This window comes from Acipenser ruthenus, chromosome 12 (genome assembly GCF_902713425.1).
Source record: "Acipenser ruthenus chromosome 12, fAciRut3.2 maternal haplotype, whole genome shotgun sequence".
NCBI classification, from domain to species: Eukaryota; Metazoa; Chordata; class Actinopteri; order Acipenseriformes; family Acipenseridae; genus Acipenser; species Acipenser ruthenus.
This window is the reverse complement of record NC_081200.1, coordinates 12290012-12308061: the sequence shown is the minus strand read 5'-3', so window position 1 is coordinate 12308061 and position 18050 is coordinate 12290012. Positions and strand designations below refer to the sequence as shown.

At 42.6% G+C, this 18050-nt stretch overlaps 1 protein-coding gene across 2 annotated transcripts; it reads right to left on the bottom strand.

Annotated features, from left to right (window-relative positions):
• Nucleotides 1-4005: 4005 nt before the first annotated feature.
• On the bottom strand, nucleotides 4006-13897 carry LOC117416986 (alpha-2-HS-glycoprotein-like). Of its 2 annotated transcripts, XM_034028521.3 has the most exons (7): nucleotides 13628-13897; nucleotides 13298-13408; nucleotides 12873-12957; nucleotides 8803-8970; nucleotides 8368-8485; nucleotides 6374-6457; nucleotides 4006-4695 (listed from the first exon to the last, which is right to left on the bottom strand). In XM_034028521.3, the coding sequence occupies exons 1-4, from the start codon at nucleotides 13835-13837 to the stop codon at nucleotides 8909-8911; spliced, it is 468 nt and encodes a 155-aa protein (XP_033884412.2). In that variant the 5' UTR covers nucleotides 13838-13897; the 3' UTR covers nucleotides 4006-4695; nucleotides 6374-6457; nucleotides 8368-8485; nucleotides 8803-8908. The 2 variants fall into 2 exon arrangements, with proteins under 2 accessions (XP_033884412.2, XP_058890538.1); XM_059034555.1 differs by lacking the exons at nucleotides 12873-12957; nucleotides 13298-13408; nucleotides 13628-13897 and having other exon boundaries at nucleotides 8803-8913.
• Nucleotides 13898-18050: the final 4153 nt, after the last annotated feature.

The following is an 18050-nucleotide window of genomic DNA, read 5'->3' as shown; positions in this document are numbered from 1 at the left end:
TACATTTTATAACTGGGGCCTGTGTAAAGTTACTCACAGACCATGAGAATAAAAGAGAAATGTTTTTATTTTAAATGCATTTCCAAATAGGAAGATTTTGTTGTAGAGCAATACTGACCCCATGTGGAAAAAGAATACAGAGACTTGGGGGGCTCCCAAGTGGCGCATCCAGTAAAGGCTCTCCGTGTGGAGTGCAGGATGTGCCCTATAGTCTGGACGTCACGAGTTCGAGTCCAGGCTATTCCTTTGCCGACCGAGGACGGGAGCTTCCAGGAGGTGGCGCTCAATTGGCCAAGCGCCGCCCGGGGGGAGAGAGGATTATGTCGGCCAGGGTGTCCTGTAAGCTGCCTGAGAGCTGCGTTGTCCTCCGACGCTGTAGCTGTTGGGTAGCTGCATCGTGAGTCTGCAGTCTGAAAAAAAGCGGTCTGCTGACAGCACACACTTCGGAGGACAGTGTGTGTTCGTCTTCGCCCTCCCGGGTCAGCACAGGGGTGGTAGCAGTGAGCTGAGCCTAAAAATAATTGACCATTCCAAATTGGGAGAAAATAATAAAAAATAATTGGTAACGACTAAATTAAAAAAAAAAAAAAGTCTACAGAGACTTGTGAATTTTAACATTAGTGGAAAAGGAGTGTGAAGAACGGATAAGCAGTACTGGATACATTAATGGTAAAGTTCTGTATGAAAGAAACATTAATATTGCAGCTTTTACAAAACTTAACATAATGTTTGGTAATTAACTATTAGTAAGGATACAATTTTGTCACGGAGGCCACGGAAGTCACGGAAATTGTGAAAATCATGAATTTCTATAAAAGTCAGTGAAATCTTGGAAATGGATGTGTAGCAGGGTGATTGCCCTGCACGTGTGTATTTAGTATTGGTATCATTTGTATGGGGAAATGAGTTTATTGTATGTCATTTTGGAGATGATTTGTTTAATTGAATTATTGTTTTACAGACGGGCGCTCGATTGAGACTTGCTGCCTGCTAGGCTTGGTTGAGAGGAAGGGCAGCAAGTGATTGGCTGTGCTGGACCTCAATCAGCAGGGGGGGGCGGGTCTTGATCGAGTGTCCGTCAGTTCAAAAGCATCCGCGGGAGATGGTTCGAGGCGACTGTAACGCCATGCCAGAGGGGAGCGGCATATACTCGGGAGGAGAGGGTCCGCGCTGCAGGAACGACAGCTACGCAACCCTGAGACTGCAAGCGGTGCTTGTGAAGGCAATGTCGTTGTTTGAATATCGGCTCATCAGCAGGTTAGTTTAGGGGATAGTGATCCCATGTGATGTATAGCGAGGGTTACGTAGTGTAGCCGGTTCCTGGAGCGGGACGCCTCATTTATAAGGCTAGCGCTCGCCCTCTGGGGCACCTTTTATTTGTAGTTTTTGTACTGTGTTTTATTTTGCCTTTTGTACAGCTTTACTGTATGTGTCCTCTGTGCGTTACCATGGCTGGTAACGTCACATGACCACCTTTACTTTCATTTCTGTTTCCATTAATAAATCCTGCGCGCCTGTGCCGGCGTTTCAAATCCACCCCCAGTTGTCTCTCTGTTTTGCTAAACACAGCGGCTATCCACGCAAGTGACGTAAGATGCGGTCACAGGATGTAAAAACACATTTGGTTAGGCACTACCTTTATTTCCTTTAAAATGCAGTATGTCGGGGCTCCCGAGTGGCGCATCCAGTAAAGGCGCTCCGCGCGGAGTGCAAGATGTGCCCTATAGCCTGGAGATCGCAGGTTCGAATCCAGGCTATGTCACAGCTGACCGTGACCGGGAGTTCTTAGGGGGCGGCGCACAATTGGCTGAGCGCTGCCCGGGTAGGGAGGGCTTAGGTCGGCAGGGGAATCCACGGCTCACTGCGCATCAGCGACCCCTGTGGCTGATAGGGCGCCTGTGGCTCTGCAGCGGAGCCGCCAGATCTGTGTTGTCCTCCGGCACTATAGGTCTGGTGGCATTGCTGTGGATCTGCAGTGCGAAAAATGACGGCTTGGCAGGAGCACGTTTCGGAGGACACGTATTCCAGCCTCCGTTTCCCGAGTTGGCAGCGGGGTTGCGAGCGGTGAGCCGGGGATACAGATAATAATTGGGCATGCTAAATTGGGGTGAAAACCGGGGTAAAAGAATTGGCGACGACTAAATTAAAAAAAAAAAAAAAAGTTAATAAAAAAATAAAATGCAGTATGTCATGCACTGAAAATACAAATATGTTTATTTAAATGACCTGGAACATGTTTTGCTGTTAATAAGCATTGGTTACAGACTGAGAACCAGGTAATTCTCCTGAGAATTTTCATAATTTGTGGAGAAGATGAACGACGCTTATTAATAATATGAACTGCAGCAGAGTTATCTGAATGAATTAATATGGACTTTTTTTTATCATTCGGCGCGGCACAGAAAAACAGCTAAGGCAATCAGATAAATTTCAAAAAGAGCAATTGACTGATCGAAAGGGGGCATAGAATTAAACTCCTGGGGCCGAGGAGTTGCAAACCATCTTCCTCTGAAATAGCCTCCGAACCTGTAAGACGGGGAGGCATCTGTGAAAAGCTGCAAATCTTCGAGGGGAAAGCAAGCAATCATCGTAAAAGAAAGTAATGCCATTCCACTCATTTAGGAGGAGTTTCCAGAGGAGTAATTATTCACAGCAGAAATAATCTAGGATAATGGAATTCGAAAGAGAGTTTGCAGAAGCAGCGAGCTGCAGCAGATAGGAAATGAAACAACAACCCTGCTGAATGATTCTCATTGCGTAGTTTAGATGCCCGAGGAGAGACAAGAGCTCACGTTTTGAGCGCGGGACTTCTGATAAAAAATGATGAAATGGCAGATATGATGCGATCTGTTTTTTTCCTTGGGAAGTGAGGCTTTGACAGAGTTGAAGTCGAGATTAATTTCCAGAAATGCAATGGAAGTGGCGGGGCCGGAGGTTTTCTCTTCAGCTAATTTAGAAATGGCAGTTTTTAGAATGAATATGTGACATGGGGGCTCGTTGAACACCCACTGAGGACATAAAGTGAGGGAAATGCGAGGTGGGAGCTTTTTGAACGTCCACGGGTAGGACGCTTGCTGGGGTAGGGGGAGCTGCGGCCTGATGAAGTTGTGTGGGATGAGGCTCAGGAGCGATTTGCTGAGAAGGGGATCTAGGAGCTGGTTTGGAGGCAGTTCTGAAGGGAGCGTGAGGGATCCGTGAACGGGCGTGTGTGGCCACCGCGGCTTGGAGCGGAGAGTGAATAGGGAGCAGAGGCAGAGAAGCTGGGCCCCGGCGTAGAGTCATTGCGAGAGCGACTTGTTTGCAAGGAGGTTATGTAGAGCTGGAAGAGTTGATCTTTGTGAGCTGAACTGCTGAAAGGGATGTTTTTATTTCAGAGCTGCTGTTGGAGTTTTGGGATTGTCCAGGACTTAATATCAGATGCTGGGGAACGAGCGATGATTCGGGAGCTTCGGCGGACCGGGAACCGCTTACTTGTTAAACAGGAAATCAGTAAAGAGGAACGAGATGGGTTCTCTGCCAAGCTGAAAAAGCCGGAGTGGGGATAACGGCAAAACTAATCTGCTGCCGAGAGGTTCCTGGGGCAGGCCGTATCGGGTTCAGGGGAGTTGCGAATCAGAGTCAGCAGGAAACAGGGCTTTGTCGGAGACGGTGTAATCAAGGATTGCGAAAATGAAAAATCACAGTGCCAAAATCGTATCCTTAACTATAAGTAATTCTCTAAAGATCTGTCAAGGAGGATTTATGCCACAAGCATTTGGCTCATGGTACATCGGCATCGGTATGGCAATTATGGTAACCAGCTGAACTTATCGGGCAGGAGTGACTAGGATAACCACCAATGGAAATGAACCTCTCCTGGCATCGAGACCTGAGGAAGGGCAGTAAGATTATGAGCTTGTTTTATCCTTCACACAGTGATTCAGAGGTGTAGAGGAGCACAGTCGATTCCATTAATGTTAGGAGGTGTGGGTGTGCTTTTCCTTTAAAAGTACTCCGTATCATCAGTAGTCTTTACATGGTATTTATTTCAGTATATAAGATTACAAAAAAATGGATGTGTTATGGTACATAAGCAGTTTATTCAGGATAAAAACCCACTGAGATCTATTTTACAGGGGCATCTGTACTGAGCATGTATCCAACATCCCTAATATAATTACAATACATTGACTTGATATAATCTCTGGCAAAAGACTGGAACGCAAGAAATAACAGTATTGCATTTAATTGTAGTTCCAGCTTTATCACAAAACAAACTCAGAAATGTCTAATTCTACCTGGGCAGATGGGTAAAATAGGGCCTGCTGGTGGTGGAGGGCCCGCTACAGCTGGCAAGGGCTGTGCAGGCAATTGATCTATGGGGCCTGGTCCAGAAGGCGGACCTAGTGGTGTAATGTGAACTTCTTTTCCATCAACCACAGGGGACTCAGCGGTCATGGTTATTGGGAGGACAACTCCTGCCGGATCATCAGGGATTTCTCTCTTCACCGTCGATTTTGTCATGACTTGCTCTGACTCCGAAGAAAGGAACAGAGAACCTGCTAGGTCCTGGGAGGCGCCCAGAGCATAATGTTTGAGGCCGTGTACCAGACTGGTCTGGGACACCCCTGTCGTGGTGCCGTGGTGATAATGGTGGACGATGTGGGGTAGAGCAGGTGAAGCAGAAGGATCTGGAGAAACCAGGATAGGTGGACCCTGGAAAAAAGGGGATGGGTGTTTTAAGCCTGTGTAACCCATAGCAGTAGGCCTTATATACTTTAAATGATCTCCACTTTGCTAATATTTCATTTAGTTTAACATCCTGTTGTGCTTTTTTTTCTCCATTGTTGTTTATGCTTACAATATTACCTCTCATGCTCACTATTTAAGCAAAAATGTTAGTGTTGTGCTGTACTCTGAAGCCTGTGCAGTAATGTTATGCTTCCCTTTAAATAAGCCTTGAGTTTTTTTGCTTAAATAGTTGGTAATCATGGCTAATAGAGAATCATACAGAACACACATACGACAGTAATCCAGTAAGAAATGATGATATAAAGTACCTCTTTAGGCCATGTATTCCAGGTGCTTTAACATCTAAATAATATTAAAACAACCATAAACATGCTCAATGGCTGACACCTTTCCAACATATTTTTTATTACATTTAGAGATGATAAGGGGACTATAAATTGCCCCTTAATGAGTATAATTAAAATTGGCAAGAATAATAAGTTAGGATGGTATTTAGATCTGCCACTGTTTAAATATAAAATACACCTATCATCATGTAAAGCAAATCACATAATAATACACTACGCTTAAATGATACTGCGTGATTTTGCCACACAAAATAATAAATAAAATGCCTACATCTGCTTTCGGAAAAACATGAATGATTACAAACCCACATTCGTTAGTCCACTGCCCTATACTAAAAACACTCTACACCGGCCTCCTGACCAAAACTTAAATAACAATCAGTGCACTTAAAAATCGTTTCTTTTATTTGCAGTACCAGAATACCTCCAAACAATGTATATTGTTATTAAAGGAGGCAACTAAACAACCTTCCTTAAGGGAATAGTTTACCAGAAAACACTCGCCCGCTGCAGAATAAAGTTGTTCAAAAGGGAAAAAAAGTGATAAAATAAGACACATGTATATAAAACAATATAATACATGACCTGTGAAATGATTACAAAAATTAAACTAAATGTGTAGTTAATTGAAAAATGAACTATAGTCACCTACATTTCAAGTTTTACATTAGGATGTGTTTCGTGTTTAAACTAGTGAATAATACAATGTTCTTTAAATACTGGGATAGCAGCACTACTGCTTCAGATATTTAATAAATCCCAGCAGTTTATATTTACACTAAATAGCTACATCCATGACTCCATGCACTCAAGTCAAATATCTTTTCAAATCTAAAGAAACTTAGCAAGTAACTGTATTGTTTAGCGAGTTCACACAGGTAACAATTTACAACAACACGCACACTCCTAGCATCTGACCAATCACACATCACTTATTTGCACATTAGAGGCCCGAGGTGTGCGCACGCGCACTTGTGTGTGGAGTTTGTGGAAAACAAACGCAAAACTGTATTTGATTTGATAGCGGAGAGAGCTTTCAAAATTCTGATATACTTACAAACACCTGGATATTATATTAATCCATTAATATTATATTAAAGAATATTTGTTTATTGCTACATTTTTGCTATATTTATTCACTGCTATATTTTGATCCACCAATTATAGTGAGTTTTACTGGGGGGCCCCTAAGTGGCTGGGGCTCCATGGGCCTGTGCATTAATCCGCTTCTGGCAGCATTGTATGTAGGGGTCTGGACTAACACCTCAACTGTGTACTGTAATGGTAAAATGTACCTCTGCATTATAGACATCACAATCAACAGTTATATCTTCACCGAGACCTGCGGTCACAGCCATGGCAATGCAGAATCCATGGCGCTGTAAAAACAAGGAGACAAACAAGGGAAAACATTTCTTTAGAGACTTGAAAATATCGATTTATTAAGCAGACCAAGGCTGTGGCAGAAACAGTACAGGATATCAAGGCTCCTTCATCTTTATTTATTTTGTTATCCCTTGTATAGAACTGTGGCAGGGTGAGGCCTGCCCCATTGACTGATTTGTACATAAAAATGTTTAATTTTTGACAAACAAAGTGTGTCTAATTGAAATGAATGTGCAGCAGGTGGTCAGGTGTCAATTGAAGAATTGATAATCAATTAACCCTGGCCACCTGCCTTTAAAAAGGGGCTGGAAAGTCAGTCCCGTGTGTTTGCAAGCTGAATGCTGAATGCTGAATGCTGAATGCTGAGCTAGGGTGAGTGAACCAAGACCGAGGACCACCATGGGTTGAACCGGGATCCTTAGTATGCTTTAGAAATTGATTAATTTAGAGGATTTTAATCCCACTCAGATTTATTTAAATTGTGTTAAGGAGAATGATCCTGATGCTCTTTTAGTGGGAGTAGCACTCGCCCCCAGCTTGGCCACCTTTTGTTATATTCTTGCCTTTTTGGATTTTGTTATTATGTATCCTTCTGCACTAGGGTTACCATTGTTGGTACCCTAGTGGTGACCACATACTACTGCACCTGACTGCCTGTAAATAATAAAACCTGGACGCCAGAGCGACGTTTGCAACATCAAACCCTCTGTCTCTCTTGTTCTCTCAGTGGATACCCACACTGTAACAGAACACCCCCTGTAAGGATTTTGATCATGCCGGTGCGGTGTCATGCGAAATCTGGTCTCCCCTGGGAACAGGCTCATGGTTGGAGCCCGTTGCTAAGCAAAGGATGCATTGAAGTTCCTTGCGTATTCAAATGGGGTGGGGCATTATGGGGTTTCATTTGCCACACCCACAGCACCCTGGTTGTGTGCCAATTAAGCATTTTCATAACACATCGGTAAAGATTCTTTAATTCTTTAAAGTTAATTCTAAAGTCAAGGATCTGCCTAGGATTTGCTGTGCATGATTATATGATCACTAACCTACATGTTATATACCAGTTTTATAGTAGTTAAGGAATGCAATACGGTACTGTACAAATAAAATGCAATGAAAATATGATGTGTTTGAAGTAACCTGCATATACTGTATCTCATGCATGGTGGTAGAATCCACTTATTATAAATACTACCATTGACATTGCACCTTCTGAGGCCTACCGTATGCTGTATGTGTTCTTTAGGTTCCAAACTATCAAGACTCTAAATTAAACAATAAGCCAAATAATGGGTGGTTCACTATAGTGAGGTTGGGTAGGGTGGGGCCTGGGGTATATAGGGAACTGTGTATGTGAGAGGAGGTCTGGCTGGGGAAGTTGAGTAGGAGAGAGATCATGAGGGGAATCGCTGCTACAACACAGCCCATCATGGTATTTGTTAATCTCTTTTTGCTATTGTCTCTGTGACCAGGTTTGGTAAAAGGGAACCTTGTTACCAAGGATTGTAAGCTACGGATTTGCTGTACAATGGGATCCAGATAAGAAGTCGGTGTGGCTCGGGACGTTCTCTTCCAAACAATGCTGGTTGTTTACTTTAACTCCTTTTGGTGCTGTGTCTCTCCCACTGTAACCACTTATTCACTGTTATTTGTTCTTGTTCCTGTTTTTAAATTGATTTTTAAATAAAATCTTTCTGATTAAATTTAAGAAGACTAATTCATTATTTTTCAGAAGAAATCGAACCTCTTACACCCCTGTTACAATTTCTTGTTACTGTTATTGTTCACCTTGTTGTCTGTGTGTCCTGTGCTTTTTCTATAAAAAGAAGCATTAGACTGATAAGGTCAGTGGTAAAAAGGCTCAATTCAAATGATTAGCAATCACTACATTCACTTTACTTACAGCCAGGCTCTTGCTTAGTGTGGACACAGTCATCATAGTGATTGTCAGGAATGTCACTGGTGCAGTTTGTCTCAACTATGGCGTACTCAGCAAAGTATGATGGGCCAGATGGCAAGGTCTGGAAAAATACAGTCTAAATGACCATTCAGAACCTACTGTATGGTACTGCTCAATGAATAGCATTGGTCAATGCATCAATAAAAAGTTAAGCAGAGTGACAAAAGATCTTGTGGAATTGCATCGTGATAAGCATATTAAACATGAGGCAGCTTTATTTGTTTTAGTTTTTCTGGTCACTGTTGAGTCATTACTGTAGTTGATTATATTTCTACATGCATTCAACCAAGTTGCTTGAATTGTGTAAAATAAATTGTGACACCTTTTAGGACAAGTAATGAAGAATGGCATTAGCCCAAACGTTGCCTATTTGATTACCTGAGTCGACAATCTTCCAACCTCCATCAGCTTAAAGTAAACCGGTTCACTGGGATCTGTGTTGAACTTTGAAAGGGAAACACTGACAAGGTCTAGTGCCCTGGTATCATTCAGAGGCCAACAGCTGGGGGCAGTCTGGACACCGTTTAGCAACATCCTCAGCTGAATCTGAAAGGAAAGTGAATTAATTAGAATTTCTGTGGCAGGGTGAAGGGTAAATATAGGGGTGAAGTTTGGACACATACACAAGTGCGTTAGGTTCCAAACTATCAAGACTCTAAATTAAACAATAAGCTAAGTAATGAGTGCTTGGCTATAGTGAGGTTGGTAGGGTGGGGCCTGGGGTAGTCTTCCACAACCGCTTACAAATTCCATTAAAGTAATGTTGGGATAACCACAGATGGGTGGTTGATGCAAACCAGGGTGATTTCCCTGTGCTGGAAAAACTGTAGTTTATAAAAATCAACCTAATAAAGGGTTGAAAGGGGGCAAACAAATATCAAAATCAAACAGAGATTTGATCAACATTTTAATAAGCTTTTTAGGAACCTACTACAAAAAGTATACTGGTAAATGGAAATGCCACTTAGTAATAGAATAAATACATGATTATCAGCTTAGATTATTGTCACAAAGACGGCCAGAGTGGGTTGCGTCAGACCAGAAAGGAATCCAAACACAGACAGAGACGGTGGTTGTGATGAGCTGAGTGCAATGGCTGCACTCAGCGTTTAATAACAAATAAAAGGTTTTAAACAGTACACAAAACAGGACACGGCACTACACGCCAAAATAAATAGACAAACAAAACGGACTACACAGACAAACGGTGCACGGAGACAAACAAACACGGTGAGTGAAAACACTTAACTATTCTTCTTCTTCTTATTATTATTACCTCCGTCTCCAATCCCGTTCTCCACTCACTGAACACCTAACCACGAGTGACTAAACGTGCATCTATATATACTGTTGTGCTGGGATTCAACTACTAATTAATTATTCACTTGAATCCCAGCACGTGAATTAATTCTGTGCAACCCCGTGCTCACATATTACATTTAAATGCACGTGCGTGATGTGCAATCCCGTGCCTAAATATAATTATACACTTTAAACACACGTGAAACACAGACCCGTTTATATCCCGTGTACCAATCTATACACCAACATTTAACACACGCACGCAACATACAACATATAACACATAAATGCACACAGGGGCGGGGCACTTTGCCACATATACTCCCCCTTGTGCGCAGCACACATGGCCTCAACGGCCACCTCCCCCCTTAAAAACCCAGCAGTCCAGGACAAAGTCTCGGGCTGGGAAGGGAGGCTTCAGTGGGCCCATGGCTGGCCATGCTGTCAGCACCCCTGCCGGTAGTGGCACGGCTGACAGCCTGTTGGTCCCGTCCTGCAGCGAAAAAGCTGCGGGGGCAGGTGGTCCCCCGACCTCCCCCTTCTTCGTAGCCGGCAGCTCCCTCCTGTGGGGCTCCGGCCACAAGAACTCCTGCAGCGAAACTGCTGCTGGGGAAAGTGGTCTCCAGACCTCGTCCCCCTTCTTCGTGGCCGGCAGCTCCCCTTTCTGGGGCTCCGGCCACCGTACTCCCTGCGGAGGTACGGGCAGCAGAGGCAGCTCCTGCTCCTCTGCTCCGGGCGGTGGCGGAGGCAGAGGTAGCTCCAGCTCCTCTGCTCCTGGCGGTGGTGGAGGCAGAGGCAGCTCCAGCTCCTCTGCTCCTGGCGGTGGTGGAGGCAGAGGCAGCTCCAGCTCCTCTGCTCCTGGCGGTGGTGGAGGCAGAGGCAGCTCCAGCTCCTCTGCTCCTGGCGGTGGTGGAGGCAGAGGCAGAGGCAGCTCCTGCTCCTCTGCTCCTGGAGGTGGTGGTGGCGGAGGCAGAGGCAGCTCCTGCTCCTCTGCTCCTGGAGGTGGTGGAGGCAGAGGCAGCTCCTGCTCCTCTGCTCCTTGCGGTGGTGGTGGCGGAGGCAGAGGCAGCTCCTGCTCCTCTGCTCCTGGCGGTGCTGGCTCCCTCTGCTGTGGCGGCTGGGCATGTGCGCGCCGTGCTGCCTTCAGCAGCATAGCGAGAGGCTGCTGGGGGACACCAGCATCCTGCCCTTCTCCCCCCCAAAAATTCTCAGGGGGTTGAGCCTGTAACCCCTCCCCTTCCGGCTCTTGGGGCTGAACCAGCAGGCATTTCCCCTCTGCTGGTGGCTTGGGTCCCCGGGCTGTGGAAGCCCCGACTTGCCTCCCTTTGGGCTGTGGACGCACCGACTCCTCCCTTTTGGGCTGTGGACGCACCGACTCCTCCCTTTTGGGCTGTGGACGCACCGACTCCCCCCTCTTGGGCTGTGGACGTTCGGGCTCCCCCCACTCAGGCGTAGGACGTTCGGGCTCCCCCCACTCAGGCGTAGGACGTTCGGGCTCCTCCCACTCAGGCGTAGGACGTTCGGGCTCCTCCCACTCAGGCGTAGGACGTTCGGGCTCCTCCCACTCAGGCGTAGGACGTTCGGGCTCCTCCCACTCAGGCGTAGGACGTTCGGGCTCCTCCCGCTCAGGCGTAGGACATTCGGGCTCCTCCCGCTCAGGCTGTGGACGCTCAGGCTCCTCCCACTCGGGCTGTGGACGCTCAGGCTCCTCCCATTTGGGCTGTGGACGCTCAGGCTCCTCCCGCTCGGGCTGTGGACGCTCAGGCTCCTCCCGCTCGGGCTCCTCCCACTTGGGCTGTGGAGGCAAAACCAGCAGACATTCACCCTCTGCTGGTGGAGATGGGGACAGCAGGTACTCACCCTCTGCTGGTGGAGATGGGGACAGCAGGTACTCCTCTGCTGGTGGTCCTGCTACCTGGGCTGCTGTTCCATTTATGGTTGCCTCCAGGTAGCTGAGGACAAACTCCACACCTTCCTCCAAGGTGTTTGGGGTGTGTTCCTCCTGATATGCCTCCCATCTCTCACAGTCCATCATCCACAGGGCCCGGACGACCATGGGCAGAGACTGGGCTTCCAGCCCAGCATTCTCCAGGAACCAGCCCCGCAGTTTGATGGCGTCTTCTGTCATTGACTCTTTTTTTTTTTTTTTTTTCCCCCAAAACAATATTTGTAATCCCTTTTTTTTTTTTTTTTTTAATCCAGACCCCTCCTGGTCTGACGCTTGGAGGCGCGGCTATCCCACGATGACACCACGTGTCACAAAGACGGCCAGAGTGGGTTGCGTCAGACCAGAAAGGAATCCAAACACAGACAGAGACGGTGGTTGTGATGAGCTGAGTGCAATGGCTGCACTCAGCGTTTAATAACAAATAAAAGGTTTTAAACAGTACACAAAACAGGACACGGCACTACACGCCAAAATAAATAGACAAACAAAACGAACTACACAGACAAACGGTGCACGGAGACAAACAAACACGGTGAGTGAAAACACTTAACTATTCTTCTTCTTCTTATTATTATTATTACCTCCGTCTCCAATCCCGTTCTCCACTCACTGAACACCTAACCACGAGTGACTAAACGTGCATCTATATATACTGTTGTGCTGGGATTCAACTACTAATTAATTATTCACTTGAATCCCAGCACGTGAATTAATTCTGTGCAACCCCGTGCTCACATATTACATTTAAATGCACGTGCGTGATGTGCAATCCCGTGCCTAAATATAATTATACACTTTAAACACACGTGAAACACAGACCCGTTTATATCCCGTGTACCAATCTATACACCAACATTTAACACACGCACGCAACATACAACATATAACACATAAATGCACACAGGGGCGGGGCACTTTGCCACAATTATCCATAACGAAAAAAAAATTAACTGCAGTTTATATTCTCCAAAAAAAAAAGACATTTTACTGAAAACATATATTTTACACAAATATATCTAGTACCATACAGTACATCATGTTTTCATTTCTAACCATGCTCATGATTTATTCAAAAACTAATGTTAGGATTTTCATACATTATAATAAACTGAAAAAATAATGCCAATGGTTGAAACATTATTATTATTATTATTATTATTATTATTATTATTATTATTATTATTATTACATACAGTACCTGGACTGGATTTACATCTAAAACCAGTCACTGTAAAGGTTCCCTGAACCTTTGTTAAGGCCACGTCACAGTCACCTTCAACTTTCTGAAAGAATAGAGAAATATCATCAAAAACAATCCTGGTATTCTGTTGATATATCATTCTATTACACTTCACTGTGTTTGCTACAATTTAATACATGACAAAGTTAAAGAAAATTCAAGAGTGAGCTGCAAGTGTAGTACAGGTGAAAAGGGGGGTTTCAAAATGACATTTGAAGCTAGTAAAAAAAACATTTAACCCGTGCAGTACATGAGCTATTTCATTCCTCTAAATACAAACTGCTCCAGCTTCTTATAGCTGCAAAAAAGATTTTCCTACTATCGTCCTGTGACTCAACTCGACTTTATGACACTGTTACGACATTTAGAAAAGAGCCACTCACCGTTTCTGCAAGCGATCTGACTGTACAATTTTCTACAGGCAAGGGATTCACTATGTGGCATTTGGTCTCCAGTAACTCCAGCTCCATTATAAAGGTTTCTCCTTGAGGTACCTAGAAGAGAGAAACATAGGGGGTTGTCAAAAGTAACACTTACCATATAATACATTGTTAAATAAACAATGCAAAAAATTCAAAGTAGAATGATGACAGAGATTTAGAAATATTTGTTAATTATAGAAAAGCAGAAAAAAACCTAAAACCCCAGATATTCCGTTTAGAAAACTAGGCTGCGAAAATCTACAATGAGAAGTACAACAATGCAGTACTTACCCTTGGAATTACTTTGATCTCTTCGATATTGTTGAGAGTGTACTTATACCCATGGTGATGATGGGAATTGATATAATCAACAGCTACTTTGGCAGCCTCCTCAGATTCAGGAGAATCACAGTCTGGCCTGCGCAATACTGTTGAAGCTACACCAATTGCTCTGCTGACCATTGCCTGGGCCAACAACAGCAGGACTACAAAGGTCTTCATTGCTACCGACCCACACAAACTGCAGCACAGGAAACAAGGCAGGAAGAAAATGGGACGAAGTGTTGCCATCAGGCCTTTATACTCTGTACCCTGGCACTGAGGGATGGTAAAAAAAAAAAAAAATGATGTTTTCAAAAGAGGTACTGGGAATGGCTGCCAATGTAAATACAAGGCTAAAAAAGTGTGATAATACTGGATGATCCCAGCCCGAGTTAGGTAATTTGTTAATGAGCTACTGTTGTTTGCAATAAGTGTCCATTTTGTCTGTGTAGTAATACTAAAAAGCGAAGATAGTCAGAAGCTCAACAGTTAGTCAATAATGATTTTATATAAAATCCTTCACACACTTGTATGTCAGATCAAAGTCAGATTCAAGAATGAATGACACATTTACCCACCAAAACAACATTTTAAAAAGTGATGGCATTCAACTGTCTAATGCCAAGAACAAAAAACAATTCATATTTACTTCATGACTTCAGTTATGAAACAAAACATGAGTTAAAAAGGTCATATTTTTATTGTGACCAACCTTAATTACAAAAATAAGAAAAGAAGGGGGTATATAAACGATTACAAATTTATATTTAAAAAAAATCATATAGGTACAGTACTTCATTTTGAAACAAAGGAGTTTCAGCTAAAAAGGTAATGTTTTAGCGGCACAAACGACTCAAATTGTTAAATCAGTGTTGAAATAATCCATTAAATTAATTCCACTCATAGAGAACAATCATGGCACATTGGGTTTTAACTCCTTTACATTGTATACATTAATTTAAGCAGAAATAAAAACCAAACCCCTAATTTGAGCATTGCTGTATAAAGGCATGTGTCTCAGGGCTCCTGGGCAGGTTGGGGAGGGTGACGGGGAGTCAGGGAAGGTTTTTAGAAACACTGGAGCCATTGGCACTGGAATGTACTGCATTTTGAGGCAGCTAGAGATAAAAGGCCACCTAAAGTTTCTTTGAGAGTTTATGACCATGCTGCCTCCTTCCTCAGATTGGGACTCAGACGAGTGGTAGTATCATCTGGGCACTACTGGTGAGGAGGGGCGAGCGGGTGACTTTTGACACAGCTGTCGAACATGTGTCTCTATTGGTTGTACAGGTACTTCAATGGGGCCCATACTCTCTACAGGTGCCGGTTCAGCCTGATCCACACGCTTGGGCCCCTGAAAGGTTCAGAAAAAGATTACCAATGAATTGCAGTTAAAGAAATGCAGTATTCTTACTCATTAATGTTATTCTGTACAACATAATTATATAATATCCTCAATAATTATTTTGATAACTGTTATGCATACAAAATAAGGACAATGGACAATAATGAGGGGATAGTGGTGTTGTCCATGGTAAATGGTGGCGTTGTCTTTTCCACAGTGCTGAAGATGCTGGGCTGGTAATCACTAAGTACAGAGTTTGCACCACTGTCTTGTCCTCTGCATAGTGTTTGCTCATCAACATCACACTCAATGGTGGCAGGTGTAATAAATGAAATGAAACTTATAAAATTCAGTGACAAATAAACTACTGTTCATTTTCAATGTCTTTAGTTTGTCATTGAATGTTTGACATTATCTTTAGTATAACTGAATTCTAAAATGTATTTTTGAAAGACATATTTCTAACTTATATGATAATTTCTCATTGTTATTTCACAATGTGGTATAGAACAGGTCTAGTCCCTGTAGCTCTTTAAGGTACTGTACTAGTACCTCAGTTAAATGAGTTTTCACAATCAATGCAACTGATGATGCTACATTACCTCTGGGTTGTAAATCTCACAGGAAACTTCAATGGCTGCACAATCTTCTCCATTTGTACAGACAGCAGCTGCACAGAAACCACTTTGCTAGGACAGAGCATAATTCGTTACACTGATTTAGGTTCTCAATTTCTTCACTTATTTATTTCCTCAAGGCAGGTTGCATCTCGGATACAATTCCTTTGTGTTCATTTATAATAATACAAAAAACAAGCAATGGACTGACATTCTATAATAGTCTTTATTTTAAACCCACTGACATCAATGGCCTCGCATTAAAATAAAATGACTCCAGGCATGTACCACACTTTATTATTTAGCAATTAAATGAAGGTGCAGGGAATTCAATAACTATAGCACAAAATGATGAATTGCATTATTTCTCTGGTGTATTGCGATATCATTTTGTTTTGCTGGGTCAGTGTACATGTGTTTTCAATGAAAGTTTATCAAGTGTTATCAGAGGGGAATGATTGGGGCTTGTCCTCTTTCTGTTTGTCTTGAAGGTTGATTAACTAGCTCCATAGAACAGCGTGCCTTCATTTTTTAGAACATTAGCACAGCCTGTATAACGTAAATTTATTGGCCATGTGTACTTACAGCAATGTCAGGGGTCTTCAGGGTGCATTGTGAAGTATAAACATCCTGGCCATCTTTCGAACACTCTCCTGGATTGTAAATTCTATGTCCTTGCTCTGGTTCAGTCTGCAATACACATGGTTTTCCGTTTAAAGTCAGTGCTACATATTTGTATATATAGTTAAAAGACTTTTTCAAGGTAATATGGCAAGGAAATTACATGTAGCCTTGTTCTTTTCGTTATCCTCCTTTTTGAAATACAGTAACTGTAAGAGGAATTGTATACTTATGTGGGGGGTGAATTTAGTTTCTTTTTTAGATGATGTTCTCCATGTCCATTAGGGATGGATCATTTATGCCATAAGATTTGAGTTTGAACCACGTTTAAAAAAAGGTTTGCTAATTAGCCTTGCTCAAGTGCCATTCGTACTGAATTTTCACAAACTGTGTGATGGTTTTGTTATACAGTATGGACTAATGGCCACAATATCTAAGTTGATAGACCACCAAATTAATTTCCCATGTGACGAGAGCTGGAATATAACCCAGGCCTCCAGAGGTGAAATGCGTGAAAGGCGGGTAAATTAGCCCACTCCAATTTTCTTAATCCCCTCCCCAGTACTGTACAATATGGTTCTGTACCTGTCTCGAAGCTCTAGTAACGTTTCCGAGGGTAAAGTAGTTGAGTGAACTGCTCTCTCCATTGTATTTGTCGAGTGAGAAATGAGCTGCGTATGTTGCTTCAGAGCCTTTGTGTAACATTGACAGTTGTCCTACAGTTCCCAGCAACTTTCTGAGACAAGGGAAAAAATACATTAAGTAGTTCAAAATAACTGGAAACTGTGAACTGTGTCTAATACCCTCTACCCTAAACTGAGAGTATACCTTTCACAGCTATCTTCTAACATGTACTGCACTAAGAAGATCTGAATGATAATATCAAATTGTCACTTGCAAAACAAAATTCTGAGTGAAAATAATAAAGGTACCAAACCAGAAATAAACAACTCATAATGTACTGTAGTTAATTCATGAACAAAGACGGTCCAATAGCCATAGTACAGTCATTTTTTTAGATGCTACTATAGTACAGTACTGTATTTTTGTCTGTTTATTTTTTATCAGTTGTTTCTGAATTGTAATTATTTTGTTTCAAGTTTTGCCTGGAATTAGTTTCCTCTGAAATGCAAATACCAATGTTGCAAACTTGCAATATTTAAACCGTTTATTTATCTTGGCATAGTTCTAAAGTATTGTGCCAAAATAGTAATACATTAACAATGTGAGGTTTTATATCTAATGGAGATAATAGTCAATACAAAGTTCAAATGTTACATATATGAAAATTTTACTTTCATAAAAACCCTGTTGAAAATTCTAGCAACTGCTGGTGAGCTTGTGATAAGAAAAGTGTTTGGAATTAGAGTGCCTGCTGGATACCCAGCTGGTAGATAAGAATAAACCATTTTAATATTAGTGCTGCGACAAACAGGGGGTTTTCATGTTTGAATATTATTTCACAATTAAAATAAACATTTAAAAATATTGATTTTGAATAAGCTGTCAAACAAAAGTTTAATTTGTACCACATTACAGTAAAAATGAAACAAGAGAAAGTCTTTTATACAACAGAATGTGTGTTACTTTCAGATGTCAATGATGCATTGGTTTCCTCTGCATGATATCTTTTTATGTGCAGTTCTTTCAATTCTGCTACGTGAACAAAGATGCATGGCTCTTTGATAGAACCAGCTTAGTTTTTTTTTAGGTTTCCCCACTGATGATGGAAATGAGAATGAAAGATGGGAACTAACAAGGTTTAAGTTTTTTTTACAGGTATCAGGCTTTTAAAGACAGTCACTCTGTG